The 23,027-nt window shown below is 52.1% G+C and overlaps 3 protein-coding genes across 8 annotated transcripts in view; 2 read left to right on the top strand and 1 right to left on the bottom strand.

Annotated features, from left to right (window-relative positions):
- Positions 1-8,675, top strand: part of RIPOR2 (RHO family interacting cell polarization regulator 2) — a 117,020-nt gene extending 108,345 nt beyond the window's left edge. For all 5 annotated transcript variants that reach the window (XM_053915570.1, XM_053915571.2, XM_053915572.2 and 2 more), the window contains 7 exons: positions 1,821-1,956; positions 3,111-3,272; positions 3,955-4,113; positions 4,949-5,151; positions 5,722-5,805; positions 6,873-6,963; positions 8,423-8,675. In XM_053915570.1, coding sequence (XP_053771545.1) covers positions 1,821-1,956; positions 3,111-3,272; positions 3,955-4,113; positions 4,949-5,151; positions 5,722-5,805; positions 6,873-6,963; positions 8,423-8,523 — 936 coding nt within the window. In that variant the 3' untranslated portion in view covers positions 8,524-8,675. The remainder of the gene's footprint in view (positions 1-1,820; positions 1,957-3,110; positions 3,273-3,954; positions 4,114-4,948; positions 5,152-5,721; positions 5,806-6,872; positions 6,964-8,422) is intronic.
- A 1,829-nt stretch (positions 8,676-10,504) lies between these two features.
- Positions 10,505-12,879, top strand: ARMH2 (armadillo like helical domain containing 2). The gene is made up of 2 exons (XM_053915886.1): positions 10,505-10,772; positions 12,452-12,879. The coding sequence occupies exons 1-2, from the start codon at positions 10,505-10,507 to the stop codon at positions 12,877-12,879; spliced, it is 696 nt and encodes a 231-aa protein (XP_053771861.1).
- Positions 12,880-15,015: 2,136 nt separating this feature from the next.
- GMNN (geminin DNA replication inhibitor) lies at positions 15,016-22,964 on the bottom strand. Of its 2 annotated transcripts, none has more exons than XM_045203851.3 (7): positions 22,752-22,964; positions 21,197-21,254; positions 19,240-19,317; positions 18,219-18,366; positions 17,113-17,195; positions 16,448-16,558; positions 15,016-15,431 (listed from the first exon to the last, which is right to left on the bottom strand). In XM_045203851.3, exons 2-7 carry the CDS (start codon positions 21,245-21,247, stop codon positions 15,264-15,266), a joined length of 639 nt encoding a protein of 212 aa, XP_045059786.2. In that variant the 5' UTR covers positions 21,248-21,254; positions 22,752-22,964; the 3' UTR covers positions 15,016-15,263. The 2 variants fall into 2 exon arrangements, with proteins under 2 accessions (XP_045059786.2, XP_024426326.2); XM_024570558.4 differs by having other exon boundaries at positions 21,197-21,351.
- Positions 22,965-23,027: the final 63 nt, after the last annotated feature.

Consider the following 23,027-nt stretch of genomic DNA (forward strand, 5'->3'; position numbering starts at 1 on the left):
CCAGTGAGCATCCCAGCACCCGGGGAGCATCCCAGCACCCGGGGAGCGTCCCAGCACCCGGGGAGCGTCCCAGCACCCGGGGAGCATCCCAGCACCCGGGGAGCATCCCAGCACCCGGGGAGCGTCCCAGCACCCGGGGAGCTAAAAGCTGCCAAGTGTTGGTCCCCCGCTTGGATAAGTGCTGATGCGCAACCCGACGGAACACTTTATAAGCCATTAGCAACCCGACGGAACACTTTATAAGCCATTAGCCACCGCAGTGAGCTGTTATCTGGAACACCGTGGAGCTTATTTTTCTTCTCAGATCAAACCGTTTACCACTTAAAATTTTGCAACAGTGCAGCACGTGTTTCGAAATCCTCCCGGGGGGGGGGGGGGTGTCCTCTCCCCCGCCCCCAGGCTCTGCTTCAGTCCTTCCTCCTTGCCTGGTAGCTGGTCTCGCAGTCTCCTCCCCCCTGCATCTGCTCTTCCCCCAGCTTGCCGACACCCCCACCACTTGTCACCGACCAGACCCGCCCCGCCCCCTGATAGTCTCCACTGTTGACTGTTAGGCTCACAAGCCATGGTGCTGAACCACTCCGGCGGAAGGTGCGGTTCTTTTTTCCACCTCAAGTGGGTAAAGGTTGTTCTTTACTTGTAGCCATTTGAGTGCGGCAGTTATCACTGCTCCTGTCCTCCCCGAGGCCGAGACCCTGCCGAGCAAACCGCCTGTTCCTCTTGGTGGGAAAGGGGCTCTTGCGTGGGCCATCGCTGCCCCCTTCTGGGAGGGGCGAGCGTTCAGTCTGTCCCAGGGACTGCTCCGGGCGCAGAGTTCGGGGCGGTGCCTCTCCCTAGATGAGGCCACGGTCACAACCACTCACCTCTTCCATGGCGCAGTCCACACTAGCAGAGCGAAAGAGGCGCTATAAAGATGAATGGGGGAGTGAGGATTAAAATCTTACTTTTTAACTCGCACCCACTCCTGAATCAGTGAGTTTGCATGCTCATTCCGTCCATCATTGCAGAGAGGTAGAAATGGACATCCCATAAGGACATAGTGCCCATGATTACATTTCAAAGAAAGGAGTTCAGTCCTGGCCGGAGTGACTCAGTGGGCTGGAAAATCCTGTTTGTCTTTGAGGCCAAACGCCTTAGGCAGGGCCAGAGGGTGGCACAGGTACAAAAGCTGCAGCCCTGCCCACCAGGTAGGCAGGACACACAAAGGTAGATCCCCCAGCACAGGTCCCCCATCCTTCCCCTCCTCTGGCCCTTCCTCCCGCTTCCGACCTGCACGCAGGTGAGTCGCTTACTGTGTAGGCAGCCTTGGTCAGCTTCCTTAGCTGCACTGTGCCTCAGTTTACCCCTCTGTAAGACAAGGCCCCTGGATCACTGTGAGGGAGAAGGTGACTTGCACGGGCCCAGGGCTCTGACCAGCGTCTGGTCCCCGAGCTCTCGTGGTCATGGCGGGAGGGACGGACCACCACCCTGAGCACCACGAACCGTGCGGCCAGCTCTCAGCCTGAAAACAAGGAAATAGGTCGGCGCTGTCAAAAACTCCAGCGCGTTCCGCAGACGCACGGATATGCAACCCGAGTGCGCCCTCCGCGTTTCTCAGGAGGGTTTATGGATTTACCATGGCCTGGTGGCAACACTGCTAAAAAACTCCAGAATTTAAATGTAGGCACCAAAAAACCCCTTAAAGCAGCAAAGGCCTGTCTGAGTGCATCAGGAATGGGGAGCCCCCGAGGGGGAACAAGGGTGCCATGTGAGTTCAGTCAAGGCCGGGAGGGAGAGCGCTGCAGACCTCATACCAGAGACGGTGCTTTTGTTTGTTTTCTCAGCAAATCGTTTTCTCGAGCAAAACCCCCTTTGTGGCAAGAAACCTGTTAGAGAAGCTTTCTAGGCAAGTCCAGGTGATGGAGCGACTGGCAGCTGTCAGTGACGAGAACGGCGGGAACGTCAGTTCCGTCGTGGAAGGTGAGTCCCGCGAGGCCACCCCTGTCTGCATCTGGCGACACAGCCATCCCTCTGCTGTTGTGACTGCTCTCTGCTCGGCCACCGATGGGGAGCAGAAAAGCGCTCACAGAGCAGGGCTGTCAGGGGGCTGTCCCCACAGCTGAGTGGTCTCATTGGCACCTGCTCAGCACCCACCCCTGGTCCCGCGGGGGCCTCCACGTCCAGCGGATGGGCACTAATGGACAACCAGAACCCGAGTCACCCCCAGGCAGTCTCATGGGCTATGTCTGCCTGTGCAGGTCCGTTGGGAGACACCTGACTAGAGTGGTGTCCTAGTCAGGTGTCCTGGAGCTGATGAGAGCGGCTCCCACGGTGGCCGAGGGTCAAACACAGGACGCTCCCAGGCCCGATAGGGACCCATGGCCTTGGTGGGTGAGGGTCCCTGGTGGAGAGTTTTAGGTGGGGAACCTGTCCGGGGGAAGGTGCCTTTGAGCTGGTGTGGTCGGGTGACAGGGCCTTTTGCGGAGACGAGAGCCCTACCTCCCCCACGTTGGCTCCTCAGCCGATACAGTGGAGCGCAGCCAAGCCGGCTCTCTCTGAGGGAGCCGGGGCGGCCCGGGGGGTCACACTGTGTACCCTGCCCCCCGTGTCCGACCCGCCAGGAGCAGGGGACTGTGGCAGGTGTCTCGAAAAGGGGCTCTGACCCTGTGCGTCTGTGTGGTGATGTCACAGGAGACGAGAGCACGGGGTCTCTGTCACAGAAAGTCAACAGCGCGGCCTGCTGCCCAGGCTGCGTGAGCTCCTTCTCATGACTTCTGGGTCCTTCAGGCCACCTGCAGACCAGCAGTCTTTAAAAACAAAACAAAACATAACACCCCTGGCTGGTGTGGCTCAGTGGAATGAGTCCCGGCCTGCGAACCAAAGGGTCGCTGGTTTGATTCCCAGTAGGGGCACGTGCCTGGGTTGCAGGCCAGGTCCCCAGTAGGGGGTGTGTGAGAGACAACCACACATTGGTGTTTCTCTCCCTCTCTTTCTCCCTCCCTTCCCCTCTCTCTTTAAAAAACAAACAAACAAAAAAAAACACCAAACCATCAAAGGGCCCGCAGTGAAGCCCCCTTGCCCCACACAGGCCCCTCCCCTGCCTCACTGGCTACACCGGCTCGCTCTCTCCCCAGCCATTCCCGAATTCCACAACAAGCTGCCCCTGCTGTCCTTCTGGGTCCAGTGCTGCGGCTCGGCAGGCGCGTACCACAGCTCAGCGGACAGGGTGGTCCGGCAGCTGGAGGCCAGCTTCGCCAGAGCCATCAACAGAGACTTCCCGGAACTCGCAGACCCAGGTGGGCCCCGATGGAGAGAAGAGAGCACTCAGTCCCCGGGTTGCCACCCCGCTGCCTCGGCCGCCCCAACACAGGGTTTTGCCGGCCCAGACCTCATTAAGAGGGAAAGACCAGACATGCTCTGCTTCCAACATCAGCAGTGACTCTGCAAAGCACTGTTTCTGTACTACCGAGTAGGGATGTCACCAGCACAGGGTCCTGTCCAAGGACATCACCCCCCCACTGCGCTAAATAAAGCCCCTCCTACCCCCGGGTTCCAGCAATTGCAGTCCTCACTGCTGAGAGAACAAAACAGCCCTGGGTGCTGTGCTCACAGAGTAGGGACTGGTGTGCCCGAGAAGTCCTCGTGGATCTGCGGACGGGCCAAGTGGGATGGACCCCCCGGACAGTCTGACAAGTGAAAGGGGTCGGATGCCCGCGTGCCTAACTGCGATTGCACCGAAACGAGGGTCAGGAACAGGCCGGGCCGGCTTGCCCGCGTGGGAGTGGCACAAGGACACCTGCCGGGGCCCCAGTGGTCGTCACGCAGGTTTGTGGGGTCACACACGCTGTCGGCTGTGCCCTGAGGGTAGTCCACGTGTGCTTCCCACTCTGTCCTGTCCCACAGTGAGAAAGGGAGCAAACGGATGGACAAACGGCCACATCTCTGAAAAGCTGCCTCGTGTCTTCTCTTTCCGCACAGTGTTCCGGACCCTGGTGTCCCAGATCCTGGACCGAGCGGAGCCCCTGCCACCCTCCAGCCTGTCCTGGGAGGTCATCACCGTGTTCCAGTATCACAGCTACTTCAGCAGCCGCGGCGTGAGCGACCTGCCGAGCTACCTGCACCAGCTGGCCCAGCAAGGTGGGGCGTGTGCTGTGGAGACGCGGTCTGGTGCATTGATGAGGGGTGGCCTCCCGTCTTATTTGGTCGTGGTTTTTAGTTGCGTTTTTAACTATGGCAGTTATTTAGAAAACAGTGAAATTACAAGAACATCTCCAGCAGGAGAAATAGGAGATTACAGCAAAAAAAAGTTCTTATTCACAAATGTGGCCATTGCGTGGAGGATGCCGCTGTGTCTCCAGAACGGGAAGTTAGCTTCCATGTCCCGTCTGTACAGGCCACACACACCTGCCCTGAAGCTTCTGTGGGTGACAGAGGCCGCGCCTGGGGCTCTAGGTGGGGATTCGCCCACAGTCCTGACTCGTGGGACAAAGTTTGTCCAAGTGGGACCCCAAATCCTGCCTTTTATCAGACGACTCCGTACTCTAACCGCTACCGGGACTCCACCAGCGCCCGGCTGCCTGAGCGCCAACAGGCAGAACGCAGCGGGGGGGAGGGGGGGTCCTGCGGGGCCTGGGTTTTGCCCCAGGGACGTGGCTAAAGACAGGTGTGCTGTATCAGGAAGACAGTAAGTAACAAGCGTGTGCCTGGATTTCCATCTCAGTGTTTTCCCATTTGACGGTGTAGCCCCTCAGTAAGTTATTCTCGTAGCCGTATGCTGTGGAGACCCACGTCCACTTTCCCGAGTGTGACCTGCCATTTGCCTCAATCGGGCCGTGGGGGTGACCCATCCTGTTCTCACTTGGGGGAGACACACCCTCTGTCGTAGGCACCGGGGTCTGTCCCTGGGGATTTGCTGGACCCTTGCTGACAGCAATAATGAGCTCCTTGCGGTTCTCCCCCCACCGCCCTCCAGTCTCCCTGGTGCAGAGCCTGCCGTCGCTAAGAGAGGACAAGCTGCTGCAGGCGGTCGGGGGCCTCACCGCCCACAGCCTCCCGGCCCAGCAGGAGGTGCTCAGGACGCTGGCTCTGCTCCTGACCGGGGACCACAGCGGCATCAGCCAGGCTGTGCGGCTCCACCTGGCCGAGGCCGCCAGAAGCGAGCACTTCAGGGAGAAGGTAGGCAGCAACCCCTGCGGCCGCGGGTCTGAGGCAGCCTCATTCCCGTCACCTGCTCTGAACAGGTTGCCATTTTTCTCTTATATCATAATTCACTTCTGCTTATTAATGATACTTACTCTGTAAAACAGTTTTTTGAGGCTGAAATTTACTTTTTCAATGACAGTTGGCCCTCAGTGTTGTTTTACATTACTTTCAGGCGCACCTCACGGTGGTTAGGGATTTGTGTCGTCCGCGAAGGGGTCCCCCGATGAGCCTCATGCCCACCTGTCACCGGCCAGAGTTCTTACATTATTATCGACTCTGCTTCCTATGCGGAACTTCACATCCCTGTGAAAACCAATTTAAACTAAAAACTGTATTGTGATAGTTAAATGTCTGCCTGTGCATTGAATGTTTTTTAAAAAGACAGCTCTTTAAATAAACAAGAATTGTGATGGAGTTCTGTGCTCTGAAGTTCATGCAGAGTGTCCTGTTTTACCTGTAGCCTCTCTCTCGGGCAGTAAAAGGGACACAAACTGTTAACACAGCTACCAAGCGTGTCCTCACACTGTCCTCCCTCCCGCGCAGGCCGTGCTCTATTACTGTGAAGCCCTGAGCGCACCGGACCTGCAGCTCCAGAAGGCAGCCTGCCTGGCCTTGCGAAGCCTGCAGGTGAGGCTGGTGCAGGGAGGGGCCGGGGCCCTGAGGTGCCTGGCCTGGCTTGGCGGCACTGCTGGAGTCCTTTGCGCTCTATGTTAGTGTGGAGTTCTTTTTTTTTTTTCCTTTAAACAGTAACTAAAGGTGACCGTTTTGTGAAAGTCCGTTTGTTTCGGAACACAATTATGTTTTCGCTTGCTTCGGGGTCAGTACTAGAAAAGTGTGTCTTCCCCAAAAGAGAGAGGAGGGGATGATTCACCAGGTGGCGCTGGGTACAAAAACAGCAGGGCCAGGAAGCCTGTGCAGAGGACTACAATTCAGCATGCTGGAGGTGCCCAGACCGTCCCTTCCTCCTGGAGGGCCGTCCTCTGTGCTGAATGAAGGACCCTTTCCAAACCCTGCCCGGCCACGGCTCCACGCCGCAGGCAGAGTAAGCCAGGGCGGCGCAGGGCTCCTCGCCCACACCCACCACCGGACACAAGCCAGAGAGCCCACGGTTCTCGACCCCCAATGCTGGTCCCCGTCTGCCTCGCCAGCAAAATGCCCCGGATCTGACCACGCCACCTTCCGGCCCCTGGCACTGCCACCTCTGGGTTGCGAGCCCAGCTTTCTCCCAGGAATAAAACCCTAAATTGTTTGCATGATCAGCTCCCCCGAATCTCAGCGTGCAGTTTGGAGCCTCTTCCCCTCCGCAAGTTCTCCCTGGGTACCAGCTACTCCCAGCATTTCCCAGCCTGGTCTTCCTGTCTCCTCTATTACCCAGCTTGCTGTCAGTAGGAGTCACCCCAAACTCCACCCATCTCACCCCACCTCCAGTCTCCTGGATCTGAGAGGAGCCCACGACCACCTCCCAGCAGAGACCCCCCGACTCGTGCCCTGCCTCCCTCAGCCCCGTCCTGTAGACCTGATTCCTGAACAGCCCCCTGGGGCGCCCAGGAATCTGTCCCCACGCTCCTGACACCCAGCTGGGCGGGGGTGGGGTGGGGGTGGGAGGTTCCCCGCCGGCTCTGAGATGCGAAGTCTCATGTGGCCCTGACGTGCATGTCAGGACGTGCTGTTGACTGCCCGCCTCCTCCCTACAGGCCACGGAGAGCATCAAAATGCTGGTGACGCTGTGTCAGTCCGACACCGAAGAGATCAGGAAGGTGGCCTCGGAAACGCTCCTGGCTCTGGGTGAGTTCTTTCTATGGGACTGTTTGCACGGAGTCCTCAGCTGTAATCGGTCAACGGTACCAGTGGGGAAAAGCCACCCTGGTCCGACTCCAGGAGCCTACCAAGGTCACGGAGAGTCCCTGGCCTCTATCATCCCTGTGAACGTCACCTCGTTAGTGTTCTTCCTGGGTGACCGTTTATCTCATAAGGCTCCATCCTGGGGTTGAGTATGTCGCCGCAGCACAGAAACCTTCGCCGACGTGTCTGTTCAGAGGACAACAGAGTTAGTCCTTAGGGCACAGAAATTATTTCTCTCCCTAAAAACGTGCCTGGGTTGTTATTAGTTTGAGCTGCTTTTCTTCCTTTGTGTTCTGGAATAACCATGAGAGAAGCCAGGCATTTGTGAAGCACAGTCACCCCTGCGGGTCTCTGCGGTGTGACCTCCGAGGGCTGACCCTGCCCAGCGAGTCACCTCAGCTGCACAGACAGCAGCTCAGGAGGAATCACCTGCCCACTCGGCCCGAGCTCTTTGCACGTGGCCAAGCCCTCTCGCACCACCAGGTCACACTCCAAACACACCTGGCCCAGTCCCCCTTCCGGGGATTCTGCTCTCGTTGGAGTGAGATGTGACCTTCTAAAGCCTCCGAAGGAATGAATTATTTCAGACTCATGTACTGGGAGGCTCTGTGTCCCGACACTGCAGTAGATTATACATCTACTGCGTGTCTAAAACCCACCAATATTAATACATTTCTACAATGTCGGTCTTTTTCCTCTTGCTTTTCTTCACAATAGAGTTCTGATTGAGCACAGCTAATTATTTCCCTCTTAGTCTCTGAATTAAGTGGACAAAAGTTCTTATCATTAGTCATCTGTACTTCGTTTTCCCATTTTCTGATACTATATTTAAGAGGGAAAATGGAGCAAAAGAGTCAAATAATTTACAAACACACATTGGCTGGCCTGCTGACAGATGGAACCCGCTGCGGGTGGGAGACATCGTCACCACGCTTCCGTGGCACACGGTCATTTTTTGGCTGAAGTTTGAAAGCCGAAATTTGACTTTTATGAGTGTCCACTTAGATGTGCCAGCATGTAACATGTCAAAGTCAAAGTCACACAGAAGTCGCATGCTCTGACGTCAAGGGCCTGCCGTGGTGACGTCCGCAACACACCTGAAACGGATTCCGTGCGGTTTGCGGGGATAAATCTGTTAGGTGAATCCCAGCACCGCGTGCCCACAGGTTCCCGGTTTCACCCCCTGGCATCCTTCTTGCTTCTGGCCTTAGCGCAAACATAACGACATAATTGACAGTAGCAGAGGGTGACTTTTCCCGACCTCACGTTCACATTAGCGAGAACCAGCAGTCCCTCTCTAGACAGCGGGCTCTGACTCCTTATCCCGAGTGAGGAGTGGAAACGTCAAGCTGACGCTGTCTTCCTCTTTCACGCTGTCTTCCTCTTTCGCGCTGTCTCCCAGGAGACGACGGGCGGCTGGCATACGAACAGCTGGACAAATTCCCTCGAGACAGCGTCAACGTCGGAGGTCATCAGGGGACAGAGGTGGCCACGGCCTTCTGAACCAGCTGGCTCGGCCACCTCGGAGCTGTGTCACCAAGGGCCTCTGACTCCAGCGGTGCTGTGACGGAGCTGGCCTGGGTCTCCAGCTCGTCTGGAATTCGCCCTGGTGCAACAGCATTCCCTCCTGTGCCACAGCACCACGCCCCCCTGCAGCCAGTGCGGGGGGGGGGGGGGGGGGGCGGGGGGGGGCGAGTCTGACCTGGCACGTCCATCACTTCGTTGGCAGCCTCCGACAAGACTCAGCAAAAGAGCCCCTCGTACCTGCTGTGTATGGAATTTCAACATAGCCATCTTTGTACTTTTTTGGAAGTTCTTCTGTAAGCGTGAACCAGTCCCGTGATTGATGCTTCGGTGAGTGTAGTGCAGCTTGCAGTTCTCCGAGGTGCTCTCAGGGTTGAGCACCGCCCCCACCGCTCCCCGCGCCCCGCCACCCCGCCCCTACACCGCGCCAGCTACCTAACTTTCCCTTACATGCAAAATACAAAAAAGAATTCTTTCAAATAAAAGTTTGCCTGCAGAACCTGGTAGAATGACACATTGTAAGAGTTTAATGTTTTTTACATTTCCTTGTTTCAAATGGCCACTATTTCTTCCGTTTGTTTCTCTTCTTCATCTGAAAATTCCAAAAGCATGTTCCCATGGTGGTAAAAACACAGGTGGGTGACACCGGGCCACCTGGTCACGATCGCTCCCTCATGCGCTGAAAACAAAGACGCAGAGCGCTTCTTTTTTCTCAAAAACAAGAGCCATTTTTTAAATGATATTTTTCAATAGAGGTACTTTGCTGCTAAGACAAATCAAACCCAAAAGTCCTGGATTCAGAAGGCTGGGATGGTCTTTGAGGTGGGAGAGCGCAGAAGGTGGAGGGACATCAAAAGGGGTCCTTGCTTCTGTGACAATTCCCGTGAGATCAGGGAGCCTGCCGCACTGCTCACTGAGGGGCGGTTCCTGCCCCCGCGGGGTCCCCTTGGCCAAACAGTTCACAGGGCAGCCGCCCTCACTGCTCTGATCAAGGTGAAGTGCAAGGCCTCTCAGGAGCTCCTACTAAGTAACCTCTCTTCCTCTTAAGAGTATAGGAGGTGGGAAATGCCAAGATATCAAATTACGTGTGAGTGTAACTGAAACTGTTCTCTGGATGTGTTTGTATACAATACCATGTAGGTGTCATTTTAAATATTTCCATTTTAGCAAGACCTTGAAAAGCAACTCTGCTTTCATGTTGAAGTTCACATTGTTTGCCAGGCTTCCTGGCAAAGAGTCCTTTTGACTGTGAAGTTATATTGTGTGTACATACTTGTACATTTATAAATATTATATATATATGCTGATAACCTTCCTTTTAAAGTATGTTGTACAGTCTATAGTTAGTATGTTTAGTCTTTGGTCTATGTTAAATGGTTGAAATGATTCTTTTTATAGAACCTTAAATCACAAATATTACAGTTTTTGGTTTGATTTGTGGTTTTTTAAAAAGAAATTTTGAATATTGCATGAGTAATTGACTCCATCCCTTTTGTATTCACGTCTGTATTTTATTTTTTGGTGAAGGGGGTGCTTTTAGTTTTGTGGCATTTGTATCCATCACTGTCTCGATCATGTAAGTTACAATTAAAGTCATTTTTGAATTTCTAGTCTCAGGCCGAGTCTGCTGTGTTGTTTCCACACGCCCTCTGGAGCTGGCTGGTACATGCGCACTGCACCTCTTTCTCAGTGTGAAATTCCTTCCTTCGTAAAGGAGGACAATACTACTTACTGCTCAGATATCTCGTAAAGCTACCAGGAGAAAAGAGACTGGGAGCTACTCAAAGGTCAAAAGCATCATCACGTACCCGAGTCCCCGGCCCAAACCGCCCAGCACCCCTTGCTCCCCTGGCCCGTGTGGGCCTCTCTACTGTGTTGCTAGGTGACACGCTCCGGAGTTCTCAGCTACTGTTCCCGCAGGCCAGCGGTGGAGCGGGAGCCCAGCCGGCCCGTCCACGCAATGGCCAGGGCCCAGGCATCTCACATGCAGTTTTCAGCTCAGGTTCGTCAGTGTTTTGTGGGGCTGTATCAGTGCCTGCAGAACTTCTGGAGCACCAACGTTAAGGCCTTTTTTATGAAGAAGGAAGAGGAAGAACACATCCCTCCAGTGGAGAATATTTTTCACAAAGAAAAAATGGTGGTCCTGGGCCAGGTGTTGAAGAACAAATCTCTAGCCGTTGAAAACAGGGCCAAGGCTGCCTATCAAATCGGTCTGTTGGCCTTCACAGGTACTGGCTTACCCAGCTGTCTCGAAAGCCTTCCACTTATAACACTGTCAGTTCGCGATCTCCCTAGTTCTCGCCTTAAAATTCCAATAGCACTCACTTCCTTTGCTAAATTATTAGCATTTTTGTCTTTGCACCACAAAAGATATTACCAATTATTTTCTCCTCAAGGATCTGTTTTGTTTTTTAAGTGTGTCCATCAAATAAATGACTCATGGTTCCCTGCGTTTATTCATTAAATATATATAAACTAAAATTAACTGTCAAAGTTCTTATTACAAAAAACATCAGAGGCTCTACACTGAGTTGATATAATTCCAACCTAGTGAGTCAGACAACTTCATTTTTTTATCTTGTAAAAATGAACGGCACAGAAAATAGCTGAGAAAAATAAGAACTTGCTGCTCTTAAAACACATGCCAGGTGAGCCGCCGGGCGCGCCCATGGAAAGCAGCGATTACCGTCCGCATGGCTATAAAATTAAGTGGCAAACCTTTTAAACACGCAGCGGTCTAACAATTAAGTCCAAACTCATTCCTTTTTTTTCCCTCATAAATTTCAGGATGTGCTATGACATGTTACTGATTGATAGTCTTCAACAACACATATCCTTATTAGAAGTTCTTTTTTTTCCCACATTTTTTTCTATTCTTGTTCACATACATTAGTCTCCGTTTTCCCCTCACTCCTCATTAGAAATTCTGGCTGGTAGCTCTAAGTGTCCATGTTTTTTTTAGTGGGAAAATGAGTTCCTTAGATGTAGTTTCGTAGACTGAATCTTTCACAGAATGTGTCTGTGAGAGAAAGCATTCACTGTTTGCCAGCGTTGGGGACCACAGAACCGGGGAGAAGACAGGAAACCGAGACTCCCACTGGGCCTGGCTCCTCATGCAGCTGCGTCCCCCACTGGGGGAAGAGCTGCTTATAAAAGGGTCGGAGCCCTTTAACTTGATGTGGCTTAGCTCCAGCTGTGCCGGGCAGTGGGAAGCAAGGGGAAAGGCTTATGCCCCGGCTTCAGCTAAGGCTTTAACGTTGACTAGGACATTCTTAGGACATAAGAGAAATGCAGGCCCAGTGGAAACTCCAGAGCTAGACTCCGGCCAACAATGCCGGCTGCCCTGCCATCCAATAGTCCCCACAATGCCTTCTCAGCTCCTACCTTCTTGGAGTTTGTGGTTTGGACTGGGACGATCGGGGATCAGGTATACATATGAAAAAAGTGGAGTCCCGGACCAGGCGGGGTTCAACGAGCAAAGCAGGGAAAAGCTCAGGAGGCACGTGGGCCCTACCCTGCAGGAGCTGGCTGTGACACAGGTTAGGAGATGCGGAGAGGAGGGTGGAGCTCATGAGCGACCTCTCTGGCCACCAGACCCAGTTCTGTGGCTCAGCCCCCCAGCTTTCCCGTTGCTGCTCCAACACGCTGGGATTTTTTCTAGTCCTACAGGCGGAGGGCGAGGAATGAAACCGCGAGGGAGACTTACTGGGTGACCACAGGCTTCCTGGGGACCCAACCACAGGGACCTCCCAGAGCCTCTCACGTCACTCCTTGTCACCACACACGTTCCCAAGTACCCAAGTGTCCGTCCATATGTAGCAACCAGAATAGGAACACCTGAGCTCGCCTGTCACTGGCCGCCAGGGACCGCAGATCCCTTCTGGAAACACGAATGCTTGTCTTGCAGGAGGCCCGGTGGCAGGGAGCTTCGCGGCCGAGTACATGAAGGAAGTGGCCGTCTTGCTGCAAAATCACCAGATGGCACCGAAGCCCAGGATCCTGCTGCTGCAGAGCGTGGCGTGCTGGTGCTACCTGGACCCCGCCAGCCAGCGCCGGGCCCAGTTTCTGAAGTTCATCCCCATTCTCACTGCGTTTTTTGATGACTCACTGGAGTCGACCTCCAAGAGTGAAATCAACAGCCACCTCCTGGTGAAATTCTGGACGTGCTACGTCCTCTCTGTCATGACATGCAATAACTTGGCCTTCATGGAGGAGCTGAAGGAGCACAAGGTCCTGAAGAGCCACCTGCAGCTGCTGGCCAGCGAGAACTGGAACGGCTGGCCGGAGAACTTCGCACAGGTGCTATATTTCCTGATCGGGTTCCACAGGAATTAACTTCTGTGCGCCAGGCTCCCAGGGACGACCCTGGGGAACGGAAATAAACCACAGAAGCCAATAGAGGCTCCCTCAATGTTTTATTTTTAGGTGCTCGAACACCCCCAGGTCAGCTTCCAGTTTCTGCAAAAACAACGTGAGGGCACGCACTGCCGTTTAAAAAGGACCCCGTGAAGGCCGAGTTCCTGGAATGGGAAGTCACAGGACGATGCAAGGGGCATTGGCAGGATTTGTGGGGCATTACACGACTTTACACCCAGGCACCCAGACATGCCAAGTCCTAACCCACCCCTCAGCCCGCTGCCGGGGCTGCACTTGTGTCCTGTCGCCCCATCTGGGGCTGAGGTTTCCTGGCTACCAGCACGTGGTGACCTTCTTACCCATCAGGCCGACGTTCCCACAGTTGATATCTAACTGAAAATCAGATTCATGGTCTAAAGGCAATCCTTCCAAATTCTCCCGGTCAACTCGGGCCACAATTCCCGGGTGCTGGAACCCTAACATCCATACCCCACCCAAGTTTCCCCTTGAAATTCATCCCCGACAACCCCCACCCCTGCATACAAGACTCCCAGGCAACTACTCTGCTTTGTCGAAGGCGTTTGGAGTCTCACGGCTGTATTTAAAGGCAAGCACACAGGAGGGGCTCTAACCTGGTTTCTCTCCCTCAGCGCCACTGATGCCGGTCCAAGCCCGGCTCAGCAGCTCTTCCTTTTTTATGGCTGAGCCGCACTCCTCATGTGGACACACCACCGTTCGCTTACCCATTCCCTTGCGGACGGAACCCTTGTGGACTAGTGTTCATGTGGACGTAGGCTTTGCTCTTAGGTGGATACTAGGAGTGTCCTATTTGAGAAGTTTGCCAAATCCAAGGTCACTAAGATTCTTTCCCCCCTATATTTTCTTCTAGACGATTAATAGCATTAACTCTTACATTTTAAAATCCTCTCCTTTGCTCCCTGCCACCAAATCCTGGCAATCTGTTTTTGGCATTCTCCAGAAATATTTCCTATTCTCCAAGTTACCCTATTCTACGTAGCTCTCCCCTTTCTTCCCCGTTCCGACAGCCTCTCAGCTCATCTCCTGCTCCCCTTAACACAGATTTAATTCTTCATCATTTTTTATGTTAAAAAAAAAAAGCACTCTCTCTTCTTCAATTCTCTCTCTAGGCTGGTAGCCCCCATCCCCCACCAGTACCGAAACAGAGACCCACAGCGTGTAACAGTGGCCACTACCCTCACGTGGCTATTTAAATAGAAACTGGCATCTCAGTTCTTCATTCCCAGCGGCCACGTTTCGATGTTCCACGGCCACATACAGCTCAGTGGCTCTTACACTGGACCCCGCAGCTATTCACGACAGAATCTTTTATTGGATGTTCTTGCTGTAGATTGATGATAGCTTCCATTTTTTAAGACTTCATTCAGGCACCGTAGCAAAATAAGAGGTAGGCTTTCTCTCAATATTAGAAATAAGGAAACCGAAATCTGTAAGGACTACTAACTTGCCTAAAGGAATCCTTTAAGCTTAACATTGCTCCTTGCGGCCCCTTCCTACCAAGGCCCTCGTGTGTTCCTCACAGAACACGTTCGTCCCAACGCTGCGTACTTCACTGTCCTCCTTCTTTGGAAGGACCTACGGGAACCCTCCACTTAATTTTACGCTGCTCTTAATTCTTATTCCTCCTACACATGTATGCTTTGTATTGTATCAAAGGAGACACGAGTGAACAGAAAGTTCCGGAACCCTCAGCTATTCCTGCATCTCTGCACTAGACTTCACCTGCCCCATCTCACGCGCCATCCCCATCACTGTGAGCTTCCCAGGAGTCTGACCGCCCCGGCCAGTGGGGTCTTCGCTTGCCTCTCAGGTGCGCGTGAGCACTTCGGCAGCGCCAAGCTCACCTCCACCCCGACTCCTCAGGAGGAACATCTGGCAAACAGTCCCTATGGTGAGCTTCAGGTAACAACCAGGTTTGGGGGGTAAAATCTCAACTATTTCAGTGTAAACAGGGACAAATATCAATTCATCTTCTCCTTGTCTCCTCCAAAATAACAGGAATGGAAAGAGAACCGTAAAACCGTAGATAGACAAATTTTATTCCTTAGATCTCATTTCCCCAAGAAACACGCGATGCTCAAAAGAACAACTGAAGTTTATTTATCACACACGGTAGTTTCTGACATCTGGGAGAACGCTATTTACATAAAACACCACGGGATAAAAATACATGCTACTTGTACTCTGATGCAGCATTATGGTCCCAGGGTCAAACGAGGAGGTTTGTTCTCAAGCCCGCAGTGCGCAGGTACTGGCTCTGCTAACAGAACTGCAGTGGAGGCGAACCTGACTGGTGTGTTTCTCCTGTCAAATGCTCCCGACCCTCACTCACAGGGGGGCTCTGCGTCTGGGGAGGAAGACTCGGCTTCCGCGGCACAGCCCTCGGCTCCCGAGCCCTCCACGTCGGAATCCTCGGCGGTGGTCTCCTCTTCAGAATCCGAGTCCCGACTGCCTGGTGATCCGGAGCCAGCCAGACGTCTGCCCTGCAGTCTCTTAAAGAATAACCAATGATTTAGCGTAACGACCTCAAAGCCCACGCCCCTTATCAGCACGCTAATACGACTGACCTCAGAGTCCCAATGAGGTTCTTTTCATGATGTCTCTCGATTAAAGGCACCCAAACCCCAGCATTCTGCCCAAGTCTCCCCATGCGGATCGTAGTTCAGCCAAGTTGCGCAGCTCACTAACTACTCGGTTTTTAAGTACTGACGTGCTTGCACATGGAACCGGTACCTCTCTCACTACCCATGGTGCAGGACCAGCTTCCCTCGCTGCCAACTGCTGTGGACAACACTTCTGTGCACGTAAGGTGCTACCACAGTATTTCCCAATGAAAACCTCAAACATTAAAGTCTGTCACAGCCCGAAACTGTAAGCAATCCAGCATGAAAAAGGTTTTATTTGAAAGTCTTTCAGCAGCAAGATGATTTTTTGCAAACATGAGTAAGTTTAAGACTTATTTTTTAGGGGAAGACTGGTAAGGTAACAATCATGAGACTAATTCTTATAAATTAGCTTTCTCCAAATTTTAAAGTCAGGTGGGACCAAACTTATATAGTGTACCAACGAATAGTTTTATAAAAAACAGTAACGTCACACTGGCATTCAATTAAAAACTGTCTAAAAATCTGTCCACTGTGAAACATAATACCTTTCCACGATTTCTCAGATATAAGTTAATTCTTTGTACATTCTGGTAAGAAAACCGGTGTCCTCTTGCTTCATGATGATAAGTAACACCTCACCGCTCCTGGGCCGTCACTCCAGGTGTGGACACTGCCCCTGGCGGGCACCTACTCTAGCTCCCCATTCCCCTCGCACGCCCACGCGGCAGGTCCTATCGATCCAGTTTCAGAGGTAAGGACAAGGACAAGGAAGCCCCAACAGGATGCATCACCTGCTTCACTCAACAGACTAGTGGGGCCCAGCTGGGAGTGCAGAGCCCAGCCCTGTTCACCACACTCGGGCTCATGGGGGGGAGGGGGGCCAGGGGAGCGGAGACACCCACCTCCAGGACCTCCGCCATGTACTGCACGTGCTCCGCCACTTCGGCCAAGTCCTTGTTCTCCTTCCTCAGGCGGGCAATCTCATTGTCCTTCTGTTCGATCTCTCTGTGAAGCTGCACGACACGAACAGAGTTCAGTGCCCCACAGATTTCCCTGCTGTGAACTCAAGGACGTGCCTCCCAGGATGCAGCTGGTGGCCGCATTTGGTGAAGTTCCTAGCAAAGGCGCTGTCTTTGGCTCTCGGCACGACAGGCTTCTTTCTCTGTAACAATCCTGGTATAGCAGTCGTCTGGCTAATGAAACTCTTCTCAGGCCGAAATTACAGCTAGTTTATACTGCCCTATCCAAATAGGCTAAGCAGCACATGGAACACTGAAATGTAAAAAAATGCGCCCTGGCTGATGTGGCTCAGCTGGTTGGAGCATCATTACATAAACCAAAAGGTCACAGGTTTGACCCCTGGTCAGGGCACATGCCTGGGTTGTGGGTTCAGTCCCCAGTCGGGGCCCATACAAGAGGCAGCCAATTGGTGTTTCTCTCTCTGACATGGATGTCTTTCTCCCTCTTTCCCTCCCTCCCTTCCATTCTCTCTCAAATCAATAAGCATGTCCTCGAGTGAGGATAAAAAATAAAAATAAAAATGACACAAACTCTGTTAAGTGCTTACTTTCTCATTTTCCTTAAGGGCTTCATGGAGAGCCTTTCTCCGTCGCTCTGCCATTTCCTTCCAATACTGAGAGGATGGGTTTTCTGAAATAAATTAATGTTTTACACGTAACTTTGAAAACCACCACTGCCCCGTGCTGCTGTAACAACCCCCGAACGCTTTTCTATTTAAGAAACAATTTACAATCTTAGGAACACTCATTTTTCAAATGTAAAGTTAGAAAACCAAGCCCAGGTTTTTCTATTTTATTTTCCCAACACTTTAAGGATCTCCAGATAGTCCGCCAAGGCCTGTAGTCAGAGCTCTGTGTCCGAGTTACACGGACTAATTGTTGTCCCCGTGCGGCTGCTTTAGCACTGCGACGTGTCCTCGAGCTGCCTGTCTCTTGTGTGACCCGACTATCTCGTGCCACCAGTGGTAACCACGTCAGACCTGGGTGAGCGCCACAAGCCCTACGGTTCATCCACAGTATGACCGGACAGCCTCTCGACCTCTGCGCAGCCAGCCTTCCCTGACTTTGCCGTCACCCCAGGGTCGGCTGATCTCTCCCCTCAGGGTCCTCCAGGCACGTGAGAGTGAGCCCGGGTGGCATACGGCCTCGAGGACGCCGATTCACTTCGCTTCGTCTCCACTCTTTTCATCAAGAGCAGCATCGATGACCTTCATAATGTTAAAACCCATCACCAGCTTCCCCTCTGGCTTCGACCGCTGCACCATTAAAAACTAGCAACTACGGCATCACACGCTGCGCGCTCCTCACACCCCTCCCCTCGGCCTCGTTCCTGCCGGCCCCTCCTTTCTCTTCTCCCCATACATTCAATTTCCCTTCTTCAAATTCAGTCTCTAGACACTTTATTTCCCCTGAAAAGACTCATATCCAAGATGCCATATTAATCACTATCCTTTTCTATTTCACCCATGTTTGGATCTTAGGAAATAGTAAGACTTGTCCAAATTTAGTGTTTGTATATTTACAACCAGAAGACATATTATGAAAACATTCTAGTAAACTATGTAACAGTGTCCCCAGCTTAAGGGGCTGTGGGCAGAACTCCTATCGATATAGCAAATAAAACTGACCTTTGTCGCAGCGATTTTTCTCGTACCTGTAACCATAAGGTCGAATGCTTCCGGGGTGACCCCTGCGGGATCTTTGCTGTCACTGGGCTCCGGGGCAGCAGGAACTCCAGGGCTGGACTTCTTAGGTGCTGACTGGCCATCCCAATGTTTCGCTTTGGACAAGCCTCTGACCAGCTACAGGGGAGACACGTACGTCAGTCTCGTTTATTTTGATCTAATGAATAAGAAAGCTGATGGACTTGGAAGCTAGAGCAGGCACAGCTTCTGAAGAACGTGTGTTTAGAAGGAAGAACCGCAGGAGGACAGCACGCATTGTTAGAGCCCAGAGAAAAGAGGAAAAACTGAGGAGGAGGAGGAGCCATTGGTTAAAAGCAAAAATTAAGAATATCAGAAGAAAAAAATCAAAGACAGAGTAGAGGCAAAATATAATTACGCAGAAATTTTTAAAAGAATATACAACCACTGTTTAATAAATTTGTTAAGAAATAAAAAAAGCAAGCTCGGTGGTTCTGTCATTTATGTATTAAAAATGGAGCACTCATCTATCTTTTTTACATCTTTGGATTCTCTTAAAAAAAAAAGTCACAATTTAAAACTCTACCAAAATGTGTAGGTATATTTTAGAAATTTCATTTGCATCAACTCTTTTGGATCAGACTTGGGTCTAAGGCTTAACTGAAACTACTTTTATTATCCGAATAATTCAGTACCACGGAAAGGCAGCATTTTCCAGCTGCAAAAATCTGGCCATACCCATCCATGGTTTCGCCACTCACACCCAGAACTCCACGGGGGAATCTACCTCTCCGTCCTCGAAACACCCAAACACTCTTCCCGCAGGTTAATTCATAACGTATTATGTCACCGCAGTTCTAGCAACACTACACCAGCATTCCAGTCCACCAAATTTGAACTTTCTCGAGTGAACAATTAAAAGAAAAACCGCTTTGGTGGGGAAAACGCAACACTCATTCTTACATTACTCCCCAACGTCAGCGACCCAGGTGTCCCTGACCAGGGGAGCTCGCCACAGCTCTCACTGCGTACCTCGTGCTCCCTGCCCACCAGGGGCCCGGCGGTGGAGGGCTGGATCATCTTCAGAGTTCTCCTCGGGACGGGGCTGCTCTGAAAGTGGAGAGAATTTGGTGCCCAGTCACAGAGTGCTGTGTGGGTTGTTAACGGCCTCAGTCCTACCAGACTCAGGGGGACAGAATGCTAAGAACACTGACACGGGGTGGGCAGAACAGGTTCACAGTTGTGAGCACGGGAAACACAGTTTATTCTTATGTTATAACTTACTAAATATAGCATTGTTTTCCATACGAACAACTGTGAACCTACTTTTGCCCACCCTGTATCTGGTCAGCTATATACTTTTATACTCCTACATGTGAATAAGACACTGGTTTAACCAACTGAACGAACTTATTTCCCTAAAATTATAATAAAGAAAAAAATAAATAAAATTATAATAAAGCTTGAAGAAATTCTAAGAGTGCATCATATCACCCAAACGTGACACATGTATGGTAAAAATCAACAAAATACGTAAATTGGGGGCGGAGGGGAGAGGCTAATTATTCACACTGCACAATACTTCTTCCCCTAACTTCAGGACCGTCTCAGACGTCCCTCAATCGTGACCATCCCCTAACACATTTCCCTGTGTCACCAGAGGAATGCAGCGTGAGAACACGCTTCACACAAAACCAAGCCCAGGAAGAGCCCCCCCCCCCCCCCCCCCCCCCCCCCCCCCCGCAGCAGCCTGGCTTCAAGCCCGTCCACTCGCTAGGAGACGGCCAGCATGTCTGGCCAGAGGCGCACTAAAGACTGCAAGGGGCCCACGCTACTGTTTGGGGAAAATACAGCCCTCCTTGTAATACGTAAATGTCTTCCTGCCTACTTCCTGCTCAGAAAGCTCTTTCTAGTTTTGCCAAAAATCATTAGTTATCCTGCCACCATGGGATAGCAAACACCGGTGGGTCCTCAAACGAGGTCAGCAAGAGCGGGACACCGGAGCCCCGTGAGAAAGCGGCTGGCCGCACACTGCCCAGCGCGGGCCAGAGCAGCCTTCCCACGGTCAAGTTTCTCCTGCTGCTGATGATCTCACGGTTTAATTGAAGAACAAATGCCAGCTACTGTGAGAACAAACACCACCCCCACATCTCAGATGTGATTTAGATTAGTCCACAGTCTCTGGACAAATAGAAAGAAACACAACTTTGGAACCTTCATAAGAGAAGACAATTTCCAAGATTTAACTTTTATAATGTAAGCTTTATAGCCTCTACCCCCAAAATATAACACTGCTGTGATTATTTTCTTTATGCAGATGATGCATTGGAATAATAAATTCATCACAACCAAAAAGGTTCTTATATATTATGGGCCTTAATCTTTTTAGAAAACAATCTGAGATTCTGTGAACCTCTTTTAAAAAAAGCACACAGGAGCACACTCACCCAGAGTTTGGCATACAATTTGCAGGGAATCCATGAGTAGAAAGAGAAAAACAATAACCAATAATATCTTGTTTACAGAAAACTTTAAGGAAGGTACTGGAAACCACTGGAATAAACAAGTTCGGCACGGCTGCAGGGTGCAGGATACAAAAATCAATTGTACTTCTACCCAGGAACAGTGTGCCCAGTGAAAATGTGCTTAAGGAAGCAATTCCATCTACCGTTGCATTAATAATAAAACATTTTAGGGGGAAAATTAACAAAGGAAGTGAGAAGCTCAATACTCTGAAAACTACAATGCACTGTTGGAAGAAACTCAAGACTTGAATAAATGGGAAGACAGCCCGTGTCTGTGGATCAGGAATTTTAACATTTGACCATAACTAATTTTTTAATGGTTCTCTACTGTTACTTTTCTTCTGGCCAAAAAGTAAGTGATTTAAAATTGGCAGAAACTACAGCCAGGTTAAATTTGACTAAATTACGTCAATACACTTGTAGGCCCATGCTTTCCCGAAGAGGAACGTGTCCCTGACACATACCTTCACGCGCCCTTGGGTCCCTTCTTGTTTCTGCTTCATGGCGGGAAGCATGGTGCACCTGGGGGCACAAGAGCTGGCTGAGGTCTACACTGGAGGCAGAGCCTAGATGTTCACCTGTGCCCGGTGGAACCGCCTCTTCTCAGCCTCACCGACCACTGTGAAGTGACAGAAGTCAGTAGTGACTCAGTATCTGTATTTTATACACACACACAATAACTCTGCTTGGAAAAATGTGTATATTCTAAACAAATACACAAAACCTTCTGGTGCCCTGGGCAAAACACTGGGCTCTCACAGATCCGGGAAATGTCCCAGGAAAGGCAAAGCACAGACAGCTGGGTACGCCCGAATCAATCCCAGAGAACAGCACCCCACCTGCATTGAGCCCTTTCCTGAGTGACCAACTCTGCTCTGGCAACCAGCAATCACTTGTCAGTGGCTTAACATCCCATCAAATGAGATTACGCATTTGCATTTGTGGGAAGTGTTTCAGCACCCCCAGGAGCTGAGAAGAGAGGACGACTGACAAAGGGACATGTAATGAGATTACTCACACCACTGGGCCCACCCAGTGAAACCCGACCCATGACCCCCAGGCAGAAGGGGTCTCCAAAGGACCTTCCCCAGGTGCGGCCCTGCCTTCACTCCAAGCAGGGACTTTCATACTTTGACTGTGACCCACTGTGCCTGCACGTTACCGTCTGCCCTGGCACACAGACACAAACTACAAAGTTCAGGAGATGCACCCAGTTTTCTATTCTGCTTCATGTGAAGCAAATGCCAGTCGGCATCCACTAGATTCAGACAAGATGACGTTTTCCAAACTGCGGGTGTCGGCCTGGGACCCCACAACCATTCCGTGGGTCACCAACACAGTTTGGAAAAAGTAATTGACCGGAATGAAATTGAAAAGACGAGAAAACGTCTAAGTGCAGGGCATGTGGGGAGCTGGTTCTGCTTCGCGAATCTTCCCAAGCAGCTGGATGGCTGAGTCTTAAACTGCGATATAAGTGTGCTTTCGCCCGTGTCACAGCGCAAATGCTGAAAGCCACCGATCAAGGTGAGTTCAAGCCTCCACTTGTTTGTCGAAGTCCTGTCTGCAGCCTGGCGCCCTACTTGACTCTCCAGTTCTTTTCAACTAGATTAAAGATGCCAGCACAGGCCTGGGTCCAAAGGAAATGTTGACACACAGGGGAACCAGTGTCACCACCACCACCAGTGGCGCTATTTAACCCGGGGCCAGGATCCGGCGACCTTCTCCTGGAGCCCAATGTGCGCCCCACCACCGCCCCCAGTCATCGCCAGTCGCTAGTTCAGAGGGTGGACGTCCCGTTCCGCCTCCCGACAGGCGCGGGGCAGAGGCCGGCAAAACGCCGGCCGCAAGGCCTCTAGTCCCCTACCAGCCGTGGACACCAGGCTCCCACGGCGCGCGCCAGCCAATAGGGAGTGCGGATAGGGAGCGCGCCAAAATCGTCCCAGCCAATGGGGCAGCCCCGTGCCCTGCCGACCGCCCCGCCCCACCCGGCTCCAGCCACAGTTCTAAAACCCTACTTACCGCGGCTCCGCGGAGTCACGGGAGGGCTGATTCCGGCGGGCGGGAACGCGAAGCAGCTGGTCGGGCAGCCACCACTCTCACTCGCTGAAGGGAACGGCTCAGTCCTGGTCGCAGCGCCGAGCACAACGCCCCCTGCCGAGCAGCACCCGTCCCCCACCGCAGCCGAGCAGACTCAGCGCGCGGATGGAAAAGCTCGCTTAATAGCCGGCCCGCCCCGACGGCCACGTGACCCTTCCGTGAGGTGGGCCCCGCCCAAATCGGGCCAATCACCGCCCA

The sequence above is a fragment of the Desmodus rotundus genome, chromosome 12 (genome assembly GCF_022682495.2).
Source record: "Desmodus rotundus isolate HL8 chromosome 12, HLdesRot8A.1, whole genome shotgun sequence".
NCBI classification, from domain to species: Eukaryota; Metazoa; Chordata; class Mammalia; order Chiroptera; family Phyllostomidae; genus Desmodus; species Desmodus rotundus.